This window comes from Balaenoptera borealis, assembly GCF_965194805.1.
Source record: "Balaenoptera borealis genome assembly, chromosome: 18".
NCBI lineage: Eukaryota > Metazoa > Chordata > Mammalia > Artiodactyla > Balaenopteridae > Balaenoptera > Balaenoptera borealis.
In genome coordinates, this window is record NC_138877.1 from 5,184,046 (window position 1) to 5,206,470 (window position 22,425).

At 38.7% G+C, this 22,425-nt stretch overlaps 1 protein-coding gene across 10 annotated transcripts in view; it reads left to right on the top strand.

Annotated features, from left to right (window-relative positions):
- CDK8 (cyclin dependent kinase 8) overlaps nt 1-22,425 on the top strand; it is a 243,372-nt gene that overhangs the window by 79,278 nt on the left and 141,669 nt on the right. For 4 of the 10 annotated variants that reach the window (XM_082365098.1, XM_082365090.1, XM_082365095.1 and 1 more), the window contains 9 exons: nt 528-585; nt 2,918-3,049; nt 9,681-9,824; nt 12,279-12,348; nt 13,160-13,232; nt 15,834-15,931; nt 16,549-16,627; nt 16,751-16,909; nt 19,208-20,485. In XM_082365098.1, the coding sequence (XP_082221224.1) occupies nt 528-585; nt 2,918-3,049; nt 9,681-9,824; nt 12,279-12,348; nt 13,160-13,232; nt 15,834-15,931; nt 16,549-16,627; nt 16,751-16,909; nt 19,208-19,333 (939 nt within the window). In that variant the 3' untranslated portion in view covers nt 19,334-20,485. Of the gene's footprint in view, nt 1-527; nt 586-2,917; nt 3,050-9,680; nt 9,825-12,278; nt 12,349-13,159; nt 13,233-15,833; nt 15,932-16,548; nt 16,628-16,750; nt 16,910-19,207; nt 20,486-22,425 lie in introns of those variants that run through there. The other 6 variants (XR_014236821.1, XM_082365093.1, XM_082365092.1 and 3 more) reach the window with 5 other exon arrangements.

Consider the following 22,425-nt stretch of genomic DNA (forward strand, 5'->3'; position numbering starts at 1 on the left):
GTCATGGAAAATTCCTATTACTCTGCTAACTCATTTAGAAAAGACTTTATTAAATTGATTTCTCTATAATTTATTTGAAACATAGGTACATACTGTGCGGTTTCCAAAAAAGGGTATCAGGTGGTCCCTTCCCTATAATTAACTTGCTGCTTAGTGTTAAATTATATTTGAAGATACATTTTCCCTTGAAGTTGCAGGACATTTTATGTAACTGAAAGAGTTAGAAGGAAGCACAGCATTTTAACTTTCTGCCAGCTGTTCCGCAGTAGTGAAAGCAGACTGATAACAGGGCCAAGAAAAGCCTTAGCTCTGCCTGGAGAAAAGCACTGCCATATTTGGCCTTCATGAAGTTGCATATTGCTTTGCATATATACACATAAAGTTTCTTTGGTGACTTCCTGTGTTTGATTTTAATTTTTGAGTAAATGTGGTTTTTTTAAAGGTGGATTTATGTTATATTGACATATTGTCTATTTAAAAGAAACCACTACTGTCTACTGAAAAAAAACACTATTTTGTTTCCACAGAAACCTGCTAATATTTTAGTTATGGGTGAAGGTCCTGAGCGAGGAAGAGTAAAAATTGGTATGTTATATCTTTGATAAGTCACAGTGTAGCACTCTTTTAAAACTTTTGCAGGCAGCTTTATCACTTCTAATTTTTGCTGTAATAATATGCATTTATTCATATAGTTCCATGTGATCGAAGCCATTTCTAAAGAGTATATGTTAAAAGTGAAAAATGTTTCACACTCTTGAAAGGTGTCAGACAATCTTTAGAGACTGAAGTGTTCTAATTATAAAATAAGCCATGCAAGTTTCTTAGAAATTTTGCTTTCATTAAAAATAGCCTATAGAGGTGAGTGGCTTCTATCCATGTTAGAAGCCAGCCTCACCTTTAGTCACAAGGGCATACAGTGTACTAGTAATTACACCATCGGTTCTGTTTACCTGAGCCACATTAGATCAGGACATATGCCTCTGTTAGCCTCATATAGATTAGGAATTACAAACTCAGGATACCACTGAGGCTGGGTAGGTTCTAATGAGCCTTTGCCTGAAGGGAAAAAATTAACAAGCGTTCTCTACCTCGGCATGTTTTCTAATAGCTCTGTTTTCTTATATATCAATGCAAAATTTTACCCATTCCTGGTCTGATAACCTATAAGGATAGAACTAGATTTATTTTTCCTAACTGGTTATTTTTTCATTGTCATTTCCGAGTTGTGTTTGTCACATTTATTTAGTTTGTTTTGTGTGTGGATAGAAGAAATGTAGTAACTAAATTATATTAATTTAAAAGCAGCAGGCTTATGGGAGTATATAACAAAGTAAATAGGAATTTCTGATTGTAAGATTTAATATGAATTAGAATTATCAGCTGATTTGTACCACTTCACCAACAAAGAAAAACCCAGGTATTCTTAACCCTTCTTCCCTACCCTCCCCTATAAATTCCCCAAATCTCATTTTCTACTTCTAATTAGACTCTCGAAATACTCTTGATATAAATTTTGCAAGTGTTTTAGTACTGCGAACATTTGACGCACCTTGAAATGTTCCTAGTCATTGACTTGCTTTGAGAACCAGGCCCTGTCAGTGCTTACCATAGTATCAAATGCCTGTTAAGACCTTACATGTGTTTTTAAAGGATTTCATCCAATCCACCTTGGTGGCATCAAAGTCAAATGTAAGTTCAAAGCATGCAAAATCTAAAAGACCCAGCCAAACAGTATTTACAGATGTGTTCTTTACTGTAAGATTTAGGGGAATTTTATAGGTTAAAAATAACCTAGTTTGGAATTATACTTCTGTGTAACATGTATGATGTTGGCAGGTTTGGGGGACACTAACGGCTTAAAGTATTCACATTTAAGAAGGAATACTAGTTCTTCTGTAAACCAGTATTTAGTAATCCGACTCGTGGTTTTAATTCTTTGCCAAATTTCTGTGGTTTTTTTTTTTAACCTCTATAATTAAGTAGATTAGATTGGGGCCTACTTCATTAAAAATGTATATTAGGAGAGCAAAATTAAACAAATGGTGGATGAATCTTGAAATTTTCGAATAGGTGGTATGAATAGTGATTGTTCATTCAGCGTGTGTTTGGCAAAAGCAATGTGTAATGACACTGTACTTGATGCTAAAAGGGGGAGAGAGATGAAAAAGACACAGTTTTTGCCTATAAGAAGGTGGCAGTTTATTAGGATAAATGTCCATGCCCGAATTACCACACTATATATTAAACCGTGTGAAATGCCGTGAACTGTATCTCATTACAGCTCCAGCTCTGAGATACAAGTTTATGACATTTGTCAAATCACTTAATTTCTTCTAACCTCAGTTTCCTCATTTGAAAAAGGAGGTGATTGAATTATATGATCTTTAAAGTCTTTTCCAGCTTAAAAAACAAACATGATTCTTTAAAGAAAAAACTCCACCCAAATAAATGGGGGGGAAATAGTGGTGGTATTATACTGTACAGTCAGCTTCTGATTATACCAGTGAACATGCTTATTGATGCAAATCTGGAAAGCCTCACCCTACCTGATCTAGTTTCTTGGTGCTTGTGACCAATAAAAAGAATGGGAATGCAGCTTCACAGCCCTGTCCCAATGGTGGTAAGACAGATGGAAAGAAATCTGCCCGGAGGGTAGGGTCACCCTTGACCTCTGGCAGCAGAGTGTGTCTGTAACCCAGTGGAAGAGTGAGTGACAACAGTTGGCAATGAATGAAGATCTCAAACTTGTTTTATATTTAGACTTCTGAAAGGGGTGAGATGTTGTGTTGGTTTTGTTGGTTTTCTCCCCCCAGAATTCACATTTTTCGTATCTTACTAAATGATAATAGTAAAATTAGAGTAATCAATAAAATTTGTAAAAATCTGTGTCCTTAACATTGCTGTTATTTTTTTACAGCTGATATGGGCTTTGCCCGATTATTTAATTCACCTTTGAAGCCTTTAGCAGATTTGGATCCAGTAGTCGTAACATTCTGGTACCGAGCCCCAGAATTACTTCTTGGAGCAAGACATTATACCAAAGCTATTGGTGAGTAGAACTAATTAAAATTCCATGACATTTAAAAAGTGGCTTTGTTGTTGTAAAGTACACATATTTCTGTATATTTTTAAATCAAGTAATATAGAAAATTATAAAAGTAAGAGCAAAAATTAACATAAAATTCTACTCTCTAGAAATACCATCATTAGCATTAGGGGTGTACCATTCCAGACATCCCTTTCTGATAGATAAATAGATGCTAAAAAAGTTTTTAAATATATGGGACTATACTATGAATTCTAAGTAAAAAGTATTTTAATTTTACTTGAAAAGAGAAATAAATACAGTAAAATTTCTTAATCATTGAACATCAGACAAATGTTTCTTTCACCAAAAGAAATACTAGCTTCTATAAGATCCCCTTAAAATTAAGGAAAAAAGATTATGAAAATAAGTAGGTGTTTAGAACATCTTAATTTACTTTTCAATTTTTGATAGTATTGATTATCTCCCTATTTTGAAGAATTAGGAAATTAGTGCTCTTCTACTTCTTCCCCCACCAACCTCTCAGTTTATAATACCATTATCATCATTATTATTATTACCACTTTGTTGATGTTTACAGCATTTATTTTCTGTTTGCAAACCATAATGCCCACTGTTGTTTATACTTAGGCTACATATTGTAATGGATTTGATCTTCAACTACCACAATCCTTTTATCACAACTTTTCCATTAATGACATCTTTATTCTGCTTCATTTTATTTGGTAGAATGTTATCATCATGTAGTTTTTTCTTATGTGTTTTGCCTTTCTTTTTTCCTTTTTTGTGTGCCTTTATTGCTTACTTAACGTGTTCTATGTTCTCCAGGATGGTGTTAAACCCATTTTTATTTTTTTGGATAACTCCACCCACAAGTCTTCTATATTTCGCTCTATTCTGGATTGGTTTTCATCCCAGTTTTTCCTTTTTTTATTCCTCTGGGTGGGATCTATTTCTTTCTGGATTTCATTATTTCATCCCTTACTTTGCTACAGCATATTCTTAAGTAACCTATCTTAGAGGTAAATTTTCTAGTTCTTGTATTTCTGAAAAAAATGCCTTCATGATACTTTCCAGTTTGGTAGGGATTAAATTTATAGGTACAAAATGATTTTCCCTCAGAATTTGGTGATGCTCATCCGTTGTCTTCTAGCATCAGTGTTACTAATGGAAAGTCTCACATTGATCTTGTTCTCATTCAGTGGTGAATTACCTGGGGTTTTGTCCCTTCTGAAAACAAATAGGATTTCTCACCCTTGTATTTCACAGTGGTGTGCTGGCCACTTGGTAGGCACATTCAGTTAGAAGTTTATGTCCCATGTCTGTGGGAAATCCTCTTGAGCTGGTCTTGATTGCCTCCTCTGTGTTTTTATTTCTCTTTCCTAAACTGAGTATAGGCAGATGTTGGATTTCTTGGATTGATCCTTTATACCACTTTTCTTCTCATGCTTTTCTGCCTTTGTCTTTTTTATTTCTAAGAACCTCTTTTTATTCTGATTATTAATTTTTTTTAACATATTGTATTGCTTTATGGAAAAAAAAAAGCTTCTTAAATACCTGTGAGGACAGTGATAAAGATTCTTGTTGTTTGTAATTTGCTATATTTCTGGAATAATTATCTGTGTTTTCTTTGTAGTCACTTTTTTTACTGATATGTCTTGGTCTCTCGCTTTCATGTGGCTGGTGTTCTTGAACTGTTTGCTGACCCTTGATGTCTCTTTGCATTTGAGAATCAGGTTACAGAAAGCTGCTTGGGAACTTAGTGTACATGGACCAGAGGGCTCATAGATTGGCAGGCTTTACTTCGGGGTGATCCAGCGGAGAACCAGCATTAACTGGGGAATCCTAAATGCCAGTATGCACAAGTCTTCGAACTGACGACCTTCAGATTCTTTAAGGGAAGAATCTCCAACTTCTGGCCCAAGCTTTGTGTACCTGGTAGCCCCAGGGCAGTAGTGGGTGGGGAGGGATCAAGTGTTCAAAATACAGACTTCGTAGCTGATTCTGCAAGCACAGACTCTCCCCAGAGCTGTGCGGGGCAAGTCTGCTTCCCACTCAGCAGTAATACTGCGGGCTGGGGCCTTCTCTGAACTGTTTCCAGAAATGTTTTTATTTGTATCTCTGCTAGATCAGGTCTGTATATGTCTAGTCTCTTTTCATCCGTATCTTAGTCAAAATACTCCCTCTTCAGAGAGAACTTCCTTGGTCACACCATCAGCCTTACCCATCACACTTCCGTCTTCCTGTCTGAAATCCCCTAAATGGGTAAGCCTTGCCCATCTGTTCACCACTGGAGGCCACTGCCTGCATGGTGAGAACTGAGTACTCTGCTGAGTGAGTGAACGGGTCTTGTCCCTGATGGTCTCCTCCGGTTCTCTCTATTACTGTGGATTTGGACCTTTATTTCTTGCTGTCATTTCAATATATACTCAAGAAGAGGAAAGGAAAAATACATGTAATCATTCCCCCATATTAATCTTGAATCCAGCATGTCTTTTTTCACAAAATCTTTTGTGTTCACTAATCTTTATACCTGCTTTGAGATCACATTTTATTGTATAGAAAAATAAAGGTAGATTAAGTTAGTCAGATATAAGACTTTTCTGTACTATACCGTTGCAACTTTTCTACAAATCTAAAATTATTCCAAAATAAAATATTTATTTTTTTAAAAGTCAATTAGGAGGAAAAATAAAAATTATTGAAGCTAGCCCTGTTTTTGAATGTATATTACTACCTAAGCACACATTTGGTTATCATTTTTACAGAGGTATTCTAAATGGTTAAGCATGTAAACTAATATGATACATAGGTATTTTTTCCACCTAGAAAATGAATATTTAAAAGCAGTGTTACTTTTGGTAAGACATATTAAGAGGCTATACAAATAAGGAAATAATTACCTAACCTCAGCTGCTGTTAACAGAAAACTCAACACTGAACTGATTTAAATTGAGTAAAAAATAAACTATAACATAGGTTTGTGACTCTGGCTCATCATTTATTACTTTTTTCTTTTTTCTTAAGAAATCTATATTTTATTGTGAGCATTGAGAGTTGTATAAGCTGTTATTCACCAGGACAGTCTGCAGTCTAGCAGTTTTAGGTCAGGGCTGTTTGTCACAAAGCTAGACTACCAGCTGTTAGATAGATTCCTTTGTTCAAATGGCTTTATAATTTAGCCAAAGAGAAGGCCTTCCTCCTTTTCATCAACATCAAAATTTATTGGATAACTGTTAGACTTTTTAAAACTTAAGAGAAACCAAAATGAACGCAAATTATGTCGTTTACCCTTAAGGGATCTCCGTCCAGTTGAGAAACCAGTATGACTGTGTGCATAAACTATGTTGTCATCTTTGAACAACAGAAGTAACCAAGACTAGCGCTCCGACTTGTAGCCTTAGCTCTGCCACTCGGGGAGGGGGACGGTGTTTCGGCAAGGCATTTAGTCCTTTATGGCCTCATTTTTTGAAGATGAGAATTTAGCCTAAATCATCTCTGAGATCACCTTCAACTCTGACAGTTCTGTGACGTTGGCTAGAAACCACTGCCTTGTGAGGTGGCGAGAGCACAGAGGGAACTGACTTGAGGGCAGGTGACCTGAGACCAAGGTCAGTGCCAGTCCCTCCGCATATGCCTGGCCCGGCCCAGAGCAGTCCTGGAAGAGGCTTTCTTCCATCAAAATGTTTGCTCAAAAAAGTGATAATGTAGATATCTTACAAATTGCTTTTTTGTTTGAGAGAGAGACAGAAATCATATATAAGCCACTTTTAATATAAATTTAAAAAAATAGAATCCAGGAGTAGAAAATGAAACTTCTTCCTTGCTTCCGGTCTCTCTCACACCGTTCCGTTCCTCCCGCTCCACAGGTGGGTGGCCTCAGGGTGCAGTAAAGCACTCAGCAGATCCCCCCCACCACCCTGAAGGCACTTGCCTAGCGTTTTGACTTCCCTGTCTGGTGGTCATAGTAGGCTCAGCAGATAGAAGAACCTTTGTGGTTGAATTTACCTATTATTTGCTGGATATGTTCGTACGTTCATTTTAGTGGTCTCATTTAGAAGGGTTAAATCTGCCAGTGGAGTTTGGTGGGTTATGTTAGACTGAAGGTGCTAAGAAGCAGCAAGAGAGCATAGGGGCAATCTGAGCACATCAGCCAGCATGTTCCCACCCTCCTTGCGAATAGATCTTACTGCTGTGCTCATTCACTCCACTGTATGGAACTGCAAGCTGAGTCGTTAAACCCAAGAGAGAAAATGGTAGCTTAGTCAACACTGTACTCCTGGGGACAAAGTTTAATTCAGTTTTGAGTGTTGGGGGTTTTGTTTGATTGACCTTGTGGAGAAGGCCGAAAGAGGGGTATCAATCTTTAATTAATAGTCAACTAGGGCCGTCTTAAAAGTTTTACTGAAGTCTGAACTTCAATAAAACCGGGAGGATGTGAATTTACTCTTTCATTGAGATAGGGGCTGTTCGTACACTTGTTGATTAAAACAAATTTCACACATCTTTCCTCCCCCCGTTTGGTTCTGCTAGCCCCCAGTTGCGGTCCACTCTGCTTGGTTATTAGCTCAGTAGCTGCACATCAACATCACATATTTTGAGAAGTAGATGGGATTTGTATGCTTTTAATTTGGAAAGTCTTTCTAGAAGGAGTTTGACAGGTAGGTGAGCAGGAAGGGACTTTCCCATGGCACAATCTGAAAAAATAGGCAAGATAGGAGAGACTTGTTTACAAAGATTTAGAAATTTATCTGAAGTAATAGCCTGATCAGTTAACTCAAATTCGTGGTTAATGTCTGGATTTGAAGAAGGGAAGGATGGTGAAATTGATAGAAGGTGAAAGATAATAGAAAAGATAGGAAGAGAGAGGTTATTTAGGGTAAAGTTAAGCAAGGTTCAGTAAAGTAATTTTCCTACTTTCCTGACTTTTTTTTTTAAAGCAACAGAGGATAGCTAAACTATTTACTTACCTCTCATCTTCCTTTACATGTTTTATTTTTTGTTCGAGTTTTCATAACCAGGCTGAGTTGTCACAGTGTCTCTCGGGTGCTATGAGTAGCATTTTGCAGATGCAGACTGACCCCCTGGCCCTCTTGGTGACCCCACTCAGCTTGCCTGTCTTCCCTTGGATTGAGATGATCAAAGGTCAGCTTCCTATGGGATAACCATGTAAAAAGAATAATCACAAAATAATTAATTTTCCCATTTACTCACTGACGGTAAAACGAAAATAGCTTGGCTTTTCCGTGTGGTGGTGTTGGCCAGACTCGGTTCTCTGATGGGGGAGAAAACTGATGGGCAAACAGTGTCATTTTTAAAATCACTTGCTTGTAGTCTCGTTTGTCATCTTAAAGTAAACAGATGTTCAACTTGTTACTTTGAAATGTAAGTGTGATAATTGTACATTAAATTAAATATCTATATTCCAGTTTTAGATTTTAGGAATTTTCAGTTATTTATAAATGAACATTTTTTTCCCACTTTCTATTTAAGTAACCATTATTAACATACCTGAATAATCGGCCTTAATAAAATCGTGATTTTACTTTGTCCTTCGGTAGCTATTTACGTTTACCACAGGTATTGGTCAGGTCAGTGAGAAACCACTTACTGAGTGCCTGCTGTGTGCACGGCGTCGTGCTGAGCGTAGGGAATTACCATGGTCGGTTTAGGGGTTTGTTGAGTAGAAATGGAGTGCTTTCAGCTTCAGATTCCAGGTTGGCATATACATCTTTCCACTGCTAATAGTTCTTTTAGTAAGAATTTAATATGAATGAAAGTTAGCCTGTATCTTAAAGTGAGTGAAGGAAATTTGTTGTATAAAGAGGAATCCATTTGCCTGGCTTTTAAATAATTCTTATGAATTTGTCACCTCTGTGCCTATTTTTAAATAGGTAGTATTTTGCCCCATATTTTCTTGTCTTTATTAAATACACAGTCTGACTCTGCTATAGCATGGAGAAACACTTGAACAAAAAGCTCTTCCAGTATAAATGCTGTTTCATTAGAATATTTGAGGCTAGGCATTGTCTTTTTCTTGTTGGAACAGTACCTTGCTAACTAGTGCTAACATGGCAGGATAATTGTTAAGCTTCACAAATTAATAAGTACATAAACTAGATAGCAATAAAAAATATTTTTTACCTCAAAAAATGGTGCTGATTGTTTTTGGCAAGTATGCACAATTTCACAGGCTGTTTGGGTTTTCTGTTTGTTTATTTTTTTGTTTCGCTTTATTTGTTTATGGTTCCCATGCTCCAGCTGCAGCTTTGTATGTATTTCACAGATAAGGTAATGTTTGAAGCACTTAAACTCACCAAAATTTTTAGGTAATAAATTTGATTAAACTTGGACTGAAATCGCTGGGTGGGATGGAGGTTTAACAGGGAATGGAACACTGGGGTGGGTGGGGTGGGAATATGTATGTACAGACAATAGTCCTTGATATTTGTAATTGCTTAGGAATTAATATGGCTTATTAGGGGAGAAAAAGAGCTAAAAAACACTCCCTGCCAACATAAAAATGCATTTTCTTTTGGAAAGAACCACTTTATTTTCCTCCTTTCTTTTTCTTTTTTCCTTTCCTTTTTTTTCTTTTCTTTTCCTTTTTTTTTTCTTTCTTTTTGTTTTAAAGATATTTGGGCTATAGGGTGTATATTTGCAGAACTACTAACGTCAGAACCAATATTTCACTGTCGGCAAGAGGACATCAAAACTAGTAATCCTTATCACCATGACCAGCTGGACAGAATATTCAATGTAATGGGATTTCCTGCAGGTACACATGTTTTTGTTTTTGTTTTTAAATCACTGTTGTTTGAACTTAGATATCTTCATTGGAAAGGTGTATATTTTTAGCTGATGAAAGCTACTCTTACTCAATTCTCTGTGTTGATGACTTGCATTAATCAAAGACCCATAGAAATAGCAAAGTTTGTAGAGTTCACATATTAGCATAAAAATATTTAGGGGTTTCTTGAACTTGCAGGGTGTATTTTTGTTTCATTTTGGTTTTTGGTTTTGTTTTGTTTCATATTTAAAATGATTGCAATATCTGTATTTAGAAGGTGCCTTTAGTTCTCACCATTGGAGATGAAATAAAATTCAGTAGTATGTACTTTTGTCTGGCAGTATATATAATAATGTCATTACTTGGTATTTGATTACAAATTTTGAACAGTATTTCTGTTTAGGGCACTGTGCAGTACATTGTATTGAATAACAGTGTTTTTTGCTGTATAACTCTTGTCAGTAAGAACATTCTTTGAAGTTAGAACAGTCAGGATGTGAGTGAAGGGCTCACATTGCGCAGCGACCGTGCCTGCACTGATTGCAGCAGGGAGGGAGTTGTTGGGTGTCCCGTCACAGGCTTTAGATCTCTAGCTGCGTCCTGGTCCCTTGTGCCACAGGACAGCCGCTCATCACTCCCCAGAAACTCTGCCCAGAGGTCCAGAATAAAGAAAATTTGTTTAAAACCCCTACATAGTTCTGGCTAGTCAAGTACTTACTAGAAGTTGTTTCTTATTATGAATTTTTCTTGGGTCAGTAACTCAAAACTAATACAGAAATATCTGGGAGTTATAATTCCACATCCCTTGTAAGTGTTAATTATCAGTAAATGCAGAATAACTACCTTTCTCCAAAATTGACTGACATTTCTACAAAGATTGCTTTGTTGTGATGGGAATTTCATTTATTCACTAAATATTTATTTATTGAGCACCTGCCATGTTTCAGGCACTGTGTTAAATATGAAATATTGTCCATATAACAGACATGAATCTTGCCCTCTTGGAGTTGACATTGAACTGCTCTAAGGAGAATGTTGAGAGAATGGGAGTAGTTTGAGTAGGTGGGGAGAATGGCCATTTCTTCCCACCTCTGAATGCACCCATCATTTCAGAGGCCCCAGGGGAAAGAGCATGGCTTACAGGGGTGGAGCTGGGGGCAGCCTCCATTGGTGATGGTTCTAAAATGGTTCTTAGTATGTGGTCCCACAGTTAGGGTAGGCTTAGCTTATAAGGAACCTAAAAGGCAGGCAGCAGAATTTAGACTTACGCTAAAGAATGAGACTCTATGATAAGTTCTTGAGAACTAGTGACATGGTTTATGTTCAGTTTTAGACAGATGAGTATGGCAGGGGTATGTAAAAATCAATTTAAGAGAGGTAGCTCAAGTCAGGAAACCAGCTGCTTACCTGTAGCAGTACTCCAGGTATAAAGTGATTTGGATGGAGAAGAAAGAAGAAAGGTATAATTTTTGACAGGAAGCATGTAATTGAGGAAAGAATAAAAGATTATCTCAGGATTTCTAGCTTGAGAAATTGACAAAAATAGAAATTGAACAAGGAAGTAGTTAAGGAGAAAATGCCATTTAGGAATTTAAAGTATGTGTTTAGTTTACAATATGTGATATCTGTGGAGGTTAGGTAGCAAATATTTTTATAAGTCAGTTGAAAGAAAGGCAAACCTCTGAAGGTCATTTAAAAGCTGAAGTGGTGTGAAGCTAGCTGGTAGAGTGCGGGCACCTGTGGGATGGCAGTGACGTGCCCTGAGGGTGACAGCAAGCTTCTAAAAAGACGTGTGGTGTCTGAGTAGCTCTAATGCCAGCAAGACTGATTGAGGCATTTCCCACCTAATGTATCCAGTAGCTGGAAACTAGCCAAGGCACCAGCTGACTTGTTAATATGCTAGTTACATCCTACTCTGTTCCATTTCAAAGAGCTGCTACTGCTTACCTTGATGACCACATAAACCAGTGTATTTAATGAGGGGAAAGTGGGGAGGGCCATAGGAAAAGAAGTACAGCTTAAAGCTACTGAGGGGGAAGATAATACAGTTATTGTTGAGGAGATTGGGTGCTGATTTAACCAAGAAATTTGGTGGGACAAAAGTGGTTTTACAAATAGAAATAGAACTATTAAATAACAGAAATATTTATTTATAACTTGTTCCTCTGTTGTTACAGAAATTGAGGTAACTTATAGTAAAACATAAAGAAAGTAGGCATTCAAAAAATGAAGTTAAAAAGAGATAGATTGAACTCAGTACAAGGTATGGGGAATTGCATTTACATGTTTAAGATGTTTACTATAGCTGACCATTTATTTGAAGTCTGTGCTTTCATGGAAGTTAAAAGTATAGGACAGGTAATGAAAAGTGAAGTAACCTTTATTAAAATTCTTGAGAATAGGAACCTAGACAATATAAAATTGTATCAATGTATTTCACAGATAAAGATTGGGAAGATATAAAAAAGATGCCTGAACATTCAACATTAATGAAAGATTTCAGAAGAAATACGTAAGTTGGAAAGAAAATAGACCTTTCATTGATTTTTGCTTTTCTAGAATTCTCCGTATAAGATTGAATACGCAACATGGTAGAATACTCAACACAAGATTATTCTATTGAATAACTTTACTTATGTACTCTAATAAATATTTTTGCATTATGATAGTCTTCATTTCTTAAGATGTTTGAATGGTGATAGAAAGAAGGTGAATATCTCATATTAGCAGCTGATTTGGATATGAGAAAAAAAGTCAGTTCATTTCTTTCCATATTTATTACTTTCTGGAAGCTGTGCATCCGTGGAAAGTATCGTAGCTGAAGCAGTAAGACACTGAAATAAACAAACCTTGCTTATAGCCACCTGCCTACCCACCCAGGTTGTGTTGTAAATTTAAGTAAGTTTTAATGGAGAAGAAGGAATATTTCATTTATTCTTAATGTAAGATCAAGGGGATTGGGAGAGGGAGTTTATAGACCTGTGACAAATTTTTTAAAATTTGTATTTATTTTAAACTTACTAGTAAGGCTGAGTTAAACTCTTGACCCATATGTTATTTAAGATAATTGTTGAGATAGCATTCATGTGAACAAAGCCAAACAGTGTGTATATTATTCATGAAATTATCTTGCATTTAATCCGTAGTATCCATTCAGAAGTGACTAGTGTGAATACTGAATGAAATATAAAATTGATTGAATACCATTTGCAATATATGTTCTGTGTCGGTTATCATTAAAATAATTCTGTTTGGAAAAACTTCAGCCAATGTAAAATTAACCTCATATGTAATATAGCTATTTCATAGTATTTCTCTTTCAGGTACACCAACTGCAGCCTTATCAAGTATATGGAAAAACATAAAGTTAAACCAGATAGTAAAGCATTCCACTTGGTAAGCATTAGAGAAGGGTACTAAACAGTACTAATGCATTTTTTCCCCCTGTTAATAAGCCCAACCTGAGGCTTTTTGGAGTCAATTTCTGTGGTTACTCAGCACTCTTAGAGTTCTTTAATAGTAATACTAATGCAGAGATCTCGTTGGTGCGTATAGTAAAGATATCAAATACTTGTTTTTCTAAACCCATTAATTAATTAGAAAAATTAATTAATTAGAATTTCTAATTAATTAGAAAATTAATACTAATTTTTCTAAACATTAATTCACAGACTTAATGTTTGGTTACATTAGATTTTCTAAAGAGAGTCAGTGTACCAAGTCTGTCAAGTCATTTTTAAAATTCCATTTATTGGTTTTCATCAGTTATTTTAAAATTTCAAAGAAGAATCGAGATGAAAACAATCCCACTGTTCAGAAATGAGTTTTACAGATTATCTCTTTCTAAGTTTACCTCTTATAGACTTGGCTGTTAAAGGTCCTTCAGGGACCCTTATGTGCTTTTCCTGGAAGAATATGAGAAATGTAGTATATAGATAGTATATAATGGAAAAATGATTTGACCTAGAATCTAAATGAATCTGCACTATCAAGGTAATTTGTGACATTATATTCAACTCTTGTCAATTTAAACTTGTTTACAATAAACTTTCCGTTTTTACATCATAACAATTAAAAATGTTTTTCAGTTTTATGGTTTTTCAAAAAAAGTAATATAAAGGGGGAATTTGGGGAAGCAGGTTATATTTTGCTTGGCTTTAAATTCTTTTAATCCTTTATTCCCAGTATTTTTAAATGAGTTCATTAAATGGGACTTTTTTTACTTTGAAAGGATTAAACTTTCCTTTATTACAGTACCAGGCCCCTTGGCAAATATTTCTTGTATTTCTGCTTTTTCTTCTCCTTCTCCTCTTCTGCTTCTGCATCTTCTTTAGTAATTTTTTTATCACGTTATGTATCATACATTTCATATCTAATCAGCGATTTAAAAAGCAGTGCTTAACTGACCATATTACCACGCAATGTATTATTATCCAAATCATGGCTTCTTATAATGTACTTAAAATAGTACCCAAATTGGAAGGTAAGTTAGATCCTTCAAAGTTATGGCCTTATTTATTCTAAAAAAATAATGGTAATAGTGGTAGAACAAAAGTCACAATTTAGGAGAATTATCTTACATCCCCCCAATTCACTGCTACTCAGTCTAGTCTGAGGAGACTCTCGCTACCACCACCACTAAAACTGTAGAGAGAGAGGCTTCCTTTACAGCTTACTTGCTTGTTTTTACTGGGGTGACCTATCTTGGGTGGTTCCATCTGAAAGCTCTAATACAATTCCATTAAAACTGTTGAATATTTTAAGTAGCAAATGCATGCTTTTCCTTTCAATCTCAAAATAAATTGTGCTTCCACTGAAATATCAGCTCATTAAAATTAAAGTCTCAGCATCCCAGCATTTCATCTGCATTTAAAAATATTTTCTGTCTGTTTGTTCTCTGATTGTGTCATCTCCCACTGTCTCCACATGTCTGCTAGTTGCTTGGTTTTCAGAGTGTGGTCATAGGTTAGCAGTACCAGAGACATCTGGGAGTTAGGAAGTGCTCCAGGGATGACTCTGGTATACTCTAAAGCCTGGAAAACACTGCATTAGATCAGAGATCATAAGCTAAGAGACTACTGTTTAGGTCATCTCTTAAATCACATATTAACATCAAATACTTTAGTTCATAGAGCCTTCAGTAAATTATATTTCAGCCGAAAGATACTGAGTTTTCACATTAGTGTGACATTGCTTTATGTAATAATAGTAATAATAATGGCTAACACTTATATAGTGCTTTCTTTGTGCCCGGCACTGTTATAATTGCTTTCCACATATTAACTCATTTAATTCTGAAAATAAACTTATGATAAAAGGTACTGTTTTTAATTTCCACTTGAGAAATGGGGTTACAAAGTGGTTAAGTAACTTGTTCAGAATCTCTCAACTAATAAATTCATAGCCACACCTCTGCACTTTACGAGCTCTGTGCCAGCCACCACACTTATTCAGACCAGCGCAGAGCTGTCAGGAGGACTCGGACGGCCGCGCTGCCTGGTAGGGCAGCTCCAGCCACGTGTGCTTGCTGGCATGACTGAGAAACTGATTTCTTAATTGGTTATTAATTAATTTTTAATTTGGTTTAATTTGCTTATAATTCATTTAGATTTAAATCTAAATAGCCACATGTGGCTGGTGTATTATTTGTGTTATAATAAGTTTTCCCCTTAACAGAAAATACAAGAATGTTAGTCCCATTTTAAATTGGATATAGCAATTTAGGGAAAAGGTCATTGGTTTAGAGTAAGAAGACATAAGTTTAGTTACTTCTTGTAGGAGAACCAAGTGAGATAATGAGTCTTCGAATGACTAAAATGTGAATTATTATATTAAATGGAACAATTGGGAGATTTTTTTTTTTTTTAGTTTGGGGGAATAAATACCCTCCAAATTCTGGTGTTAGTCATCAAAAAACATATGCCTCCCAAAAATGTGCCAAAGGGTATAAAACTAAGAGAAGTAATGCAGCGATGTGTTTATGATTTGTGGTTTCAGCTTCAGAAGTTGCTTACCATGGACCCAACAAAGCGAATTACCTCAGAGCAGGCTATGCAGGACCCCTATTTCCTAGAAGACCCACTTCCTACATCAGAGTAAGTGATCAATTTATTAACTCACTAGCACGATAGACTTTTTTGGTGCATGCTTTCTTTCAGTTGTCAGCTCCAGGTTGCCATTGCTCTTACATGGGGACCCAAGGAGATCCTTACGAGAAGTGAAGAATGAGCTCTGATGACTGAAGTGTCGTCAGGGGTTTTACAGCTGTCACTCCCTCAGACTCCCTGGGCTGGCTCACTGCTTTTGCAGTTACAGTATTGTGTTCCAGTTGCAAACTCCATTCCCAAATACATTTGTGTTTCCATACTCTCATTTTAAATGCAGTTGGGAGAGTAAAATAATGACATTCCAGCTGGAATCTATCTTTTGGTTGTGGTGATAAAAAAGGAGCCTGGGATCAAAGAAGAAAGCTGAGTCCTATCAGATGATTATTGATTATTTTTATACAATGAAAAGCCCTCCCCTGGCCTGCTGTGATGTCACTGCTTAGAAGAAGAGATTCATTGTGTCACAGCGGCATGAAAGGTGCTTATATCACAAATAAGCAGGCAGAGAGTCCATCTTAAAAGATGAAAACAAAAACCACTTAAATGAAGCATTTGAAATATCGATTAGGATACCCGAAATCACTTTTCTTTTTTCTTATGATCAGCGTTTTTGCCGGTTGTCAAATCCCTTACCCCAAGCGAGAATTTTTAACAGAAGAGGAACCTGATGACAAAGGAGACAAAGTAAGTATTAAAGCGCGCTTGGCCACTTCTTGTTTAATTCGGTGCCGCTCTGCCATTTCCTGGCTCGGACATGTTCTGTTCCCCTCCTGAGCTGGACTGTATTTTTGTGTTTAACCACTTGAGAAGAACCAGCAGCAGCAGCAGGGCAACAACCACACGAATGGGACCGGCCACCCCGGGAACCAGGACGGCAGCCACACCCAGGGACCCCCGCTGAAGAAAGTGAGAGTCGTCCCTCCTACCACTACCTCAGGTGGACTGATCATGACCTCAGACTATCAGGTACTTCCCGTCTGTTTCTCATTGACCTGCCATGTCGGTATTGCATGTGGGCTTGTGACCACTGGAAAATGCGACGTAGTTAAGAAAGTACCGACCTTTACATGCCTGGGAAACACGTTGACGTGAAGCGTTATTGGCATTGAAAGTACTTGGTGGTACAGTAGAGGGGGCTTAGCCAGACTTGACATGATCAGACTTAAATTACGCCATTCGTTAACTCTGTGACCTTGGACAAGGCTTTAGTTTCTCATCTGTAACATGAGACGGGCGAAGCCTAACCTGCCGTTGCCGTGGGAACAGCTGTGGTGAACTTCAGCACCCAGCGTACAGTGGGCGCTTAGGAAGTGATGTCTGTCGTTTCTGAAACCACAGTGATTAAGGACTCAGGCTTCCAAATCCCAGCCCCGCCACTGACTTGTGGGCAGACTTGAGTAGGTGATTGAGATGTTCTCAGTTTCATCATTTGTCGGATGGATGTAGATAATGGTCAGCGTGAGGCTGTGGTCAGGATTACGTGAGCGGACGTGAGCTAAGGACAGCGGCCAGCCCGACTGACAGGCATGTAATAGATGACAGCACTCACCTTGTTCATTCTTATTATCGTCGTCGTCATTAGAATTACTAGTCGCGTTCGCAGGGCGCAGGACACACTTCCTGAGTGCTGGTGGGGGTGCTGGTGGTGACTGTGATCACGGGAAGAGCTTGCCGAGTACTTACCATGTGCCAGCTCTTCTACTAAGTATGAAGCAGACATCCTTCCCTCCAAGCGTTACAACTCTGTGAGGTCAGCGTTATCGTCGTTTCAGAAAACTGAGGCTCTACTCTAGAGGTTAAACCCCTTTCCCGCGTTCACCCCGCGAGCTGGAGGTAGACCCAGCACGCAGACTCAGATCTGCTGGGGTGGCTCCGATGCCACTTGTGGATCCTCTCAAGTGACAGGGTCACAGGCCCTTTGCAGACAGGCCCATTTGGAACATCGTGTAGCACCTCCCTGCTGGTTCTAATCCTCTTCTCAACTGATCTGGATTTCAGTGTGGAAGCATACTGAAAACGTGACCAATTAGACTTATTTCCCTACTAAAAGAGAGAAAGAGGTCTTAGTAAACTAGTACGGCTCCCAGAGCCTGCGACTACACCTCAAGAAGTAGATATGAACTCTTTGCTATGGTTAACGGGAGGTCCAGCCCACCAAAGCCTGGGAATCATTGTCTGCCTGAGTAGTAACTGTCCTCCAGTAAGCTCGCAGACAGGCGTCTTGCGGGTTGACGTTTGCTCCAGTACCTTTTCCTCCCCACCTGGAGGGAGAGAACGCACCTCTCGGCACAAGGATTGTTTGCACACTCAGGTGGTGCGTCCTGAGCATGAAAATGAAGCAGGGTGGGGCATGTTGCTGTGCTTCTGTTTGTTGAAGTTATTATTGTGGTGGTTTTTGTGCGTGGTTTCAAAAATAGTATTTCTGACTACAATTTCACATGTCCACTCTTTTTAAAATGTTATTTTTGCTAGGGTTGGCAGAATTTCAAATTACATGATTTATTAAACATGCTCTGAAAGAAGAAAGTATTAAATTATGGTTAATATTTCGTAGTGTTTGTCTTGGGGAACTAACAGTATGAGAGAGAGGTGCAGGAGTGGGAATAGGAATACAAGAGATCAAAACTAGAGGACTCTGAACTCTGCCCCTTGCGCTGTTTCTAGAATTGAGAATACCACTCTTCCTACATTTTAATAATTGTAACTTTACTTTTGTATATCGCTTGTAGCAGAAAGTAAGATTCATTAATGTAAAGGGCATAAAAATATCTAATGCTGAAGAAATGATTCTGCGGTACCCTTTTTTGTCATACTCATTTTTGTTCTTTAGTCATGCGTGTGTTGAGAGTTTTCTATTGAAGAAACAAGCGTGTAGATTAGCTTTGAATTTCTTAATGTACACATCATTAAGTTCAAGAGTAAGCATCGCAGGCAAGTTAGTTATTATTTATCAGGCAGATACAAAACAGCATAAAAGGGAGTTCCTGTTATAGAAAAAAAAATGAACTGCACAGCACAGTAGTAAGACTCAGCCTAGTGTTATTTCACCGGCAATACGTCTGACCTTCATAAAGAAAAGCTGATATTAAAAGATTTGGGGGTTTTGTCATTTTCATTCTAAAGCCAGTACATAGCACAAGACTTTTAAAATTCTTACTGCCGTAAAATAGAAGACACTTCAAACACACATAAGCCTTGCTGGCTCAGGATGCAGCCAGCGCGTAGAACGCCTGAGTCACCTGTGCCCTCCCTCTCCTTTTCCAGCGTTCCAACGCACATGCTGCCTACCCCAACCCTGGACCAAGCACATCACAGCCACAGAGCAGCATGGGATACTCAGCTACCTCCCAGCAGCCTCCACAGTACTCTCACCAGACACACCGCTACTGAGCCGCGTCGGACACTGTCCATGCACTGTCGCTGTGCTGCAGGGCGGCCTGCGGCTCTCGGCGGGAACCTGGAAGGGGCCATGAGAATGTGCTGTGCAGCCACGTAGTCAAGTGTCCGGTAGCCGAGTTCCACCACTTTTCACAGATTGGGGTAGTGGCTTCCAAGTTGTACCTTTTTGGAGTTAGACTTGAGAAGAAAGTGCTAGCACAGTTTGTGTTGTGGGTTTGCTACTTCCATAGTTTACTTGACATGGTTCAGACTGACCAATGCATTTTTTTCAGTGACAGTCTGTAGCAGTTGAAGCTGTGAAACGTGCTAGGGGCGAGCATTTGTCGTTGTATGTGGTGAATTCTTCCCGTGTAACAACATTATCTGACCAATAGTACACACACACACAAAAGTTTTAACTGGTACTTGAAACATACAGTATATGTTAACAAAGTAACCAAGACTCAAAATGAGATTCTTTCGGTACACCTTTCATTTTAGTGTCTTAACAGTGGGTTGATTCATTTTCTACATTAATCAGTGTTTTTTGACCAAGAATATTGCTTGGAATTCTTTGAAAGTACAAGAAGCCACATAGTTTTTCCAGGAAGGTTTCAAAACTCCCAAAGATTGATTTCCAACTTATGAGTTTGTTTTTACTTTTAATCTATGACTTGACTGGTATTAAAGCTGCTATTGATAGTAATTAAATATGTTGTCATTGATATAAACCTGTTTGGTTCAGCAAACAAACTAAAATGATTGTCATAGACAGTGTTTTATTTTTCCTGTTGGTGTTGCTGATTTGTGAGCATGCTTTAAAGATGAAAAAAGCATGAATGATAACTTCCTTAAAAAGGTGCGGCATCCAATTCAGATATTTTGTCCTGATTTTAAAGCTGGTTGGTGTAGTGCTACTAAAATTTTGTTCAGTTCATTTTCTTTTTTAAAACTTGTTCGCACGTTGTTTAGGGTGCCCTTACTTCAGCAAAGGAGAAGGAGTAGGAGAGCCTTAGAATTTTTGAGGAAAAAGAAAACCTATAACATACAATGTACTGTATCAAACTATTTTACATGAATGACACAAGTATTCTGAATTTAAAAAAATTGAACATTGTTAAAAACAAGGTGTTATGTAATAAATTTATTTTTCATAAATCAAAATATGGAGTCAGTTGTATTTTTATATACACAAAGGTGTTTTATTTTAAAATGTGCCTTAACAGGTGGCCTCTAAATAAATCTCTTCAGTTGTTTTCATTAACAATATCTATATCGTCTGCCTCCATAATGAAGTAATGACTTATGGTTTAGATACGGATTCTTTTCTCTGTTACACTTGGTGCTATAATACAAGATGTGAAATAGACACCTTTCTAATTGAAAGAAATCATAATGAGCCTTCCATTTCTAGAATAATGCCTAATTCTGTGATACGCTGAGCCCACTTTGACTCTTTTATCCCAATAATTATTTTTACTCCCTCCTTTGGCACAAAATACAGAAGATTAAGAAACTACCATACTCCTTTTCTTAAAACTTCAATTCATTCATATAAAACTATTCTAAAACATTTTAAGAACTGAGGAATTCCGACACTGGGTGGCCTGACCCTAATGGTAACGGTAATCTTTAGGAGCTGAATCCGTGTTTCCATGTTGACTCTTCCCGCCCCAGTTCACGCACACGATGCCCAGATCTGGCTACAGAGTTCCCCCGCTGTGTCACTGCCGTCAGTCTTACCCGTATTTCCCTTCCGCTCTGATTGTCTTCTGCTTTTTTCTCCCTGCCTTTAATGAAGTGCTTTTAAACTTAGTGTGTATGAGAATCATCTGGAGTTTTCTGTCTTCTCGGGGTCTGGCCCCCGAGGTTGTTTCGGTAGGGTTGGGGTGGAACATGGAATCCTCGATTTTAACAAGGTCCCCAGTTGGTTCTGATGCAGTAGTTGAGGGACACGCACGAGGAACGCTCCCAGGCTGGTCTAAAGCTTGAGCAAACAGTAGCAGTTAAGTGGCTCGGAGAGACGACTGCTCTGTTGACAACCATCTTCTCCTGCATGTATTTCAAAAAGCAAAACCCACAATAACAAGTTCCACCTGAAGTGCTGGAAACTTCTCGGGCACGGTCCTCAGATTTCTTTATTCCTTTATCAGCCCCCATTCTCTGAGCAGCCCTGCCCAGTGTTGCTGGTGACCATCGAATTCACAAGCCCAGCCTCTTTCCTCCCTGAGCTGCAGACTCATGTATTTAACTGTGTCTGTGACAGACGACAGACGCCCACACCTGCCGTGGTTCTCTAGCCTGCTTCCTGGCTCTGCTTCTCCACGTAGCACCTCTGACCCACACCTGACTGCTTTCTGTCCCTTCCCTATTCCATCCCAGGCCTCTCCTCTTCACCCTTGCTCCCTGGCTGCCGAGTCCCAGATTCCCAGCCCAGACCTGCCTGGCACATCTGACCCATGACTCAGTTTCTCTCTAGACTGAACGTATCCAAACTTGACTCCTGCCTCGACCGTCCAGCCTGCTGTCCTGCAGACTTACCCGCCTTCCCAGTTGTCCGAGCCACAGGGAAACCTTGGCTCCAGACACACGCACGCCCACACCCCCGTCCACCCCACACGCGGCTTTTCCTTCAGTGGCTCCCAGCCGCTGTCTCCTCCCCCTTCCCTGCCCCTGTCTTCTTCGTCACAGCAGCCTGGGCTCCTCCTGCCGTTCCTCCTCTCACCCCCATCCGTGGCAGCCAGACCCCTTACTGTGCCCAGCGAGGCCCTGCGTGTCCTGCCGTGTCTTTCCCATCCCGTCACCTGCTCGCTCCAGCTCCAGCGCTGTCCTCGCTGTTCCTGGAACCTGCCACGCGCTTGTGGTCTCGAGACTTCTGCACTTCCTATTCCATCCGTGTCTGTCTCTCCCCAGCTTCTCGGCTTCCTCCCTCACCTCTTTCAGGTCGGCTCGAATCTTATCTTATTAAAGGCTCCCCCTTGCACTGTGTGTAAGACTGCAGCCTGTCCCCGTCTCCCCACACCAGCCAGCATCCTGCCGCCTTGGCCCGGCTTTATTTCCCTACACAGCGCTGACCATCACTAACATACACTTGCTTCTTGTTT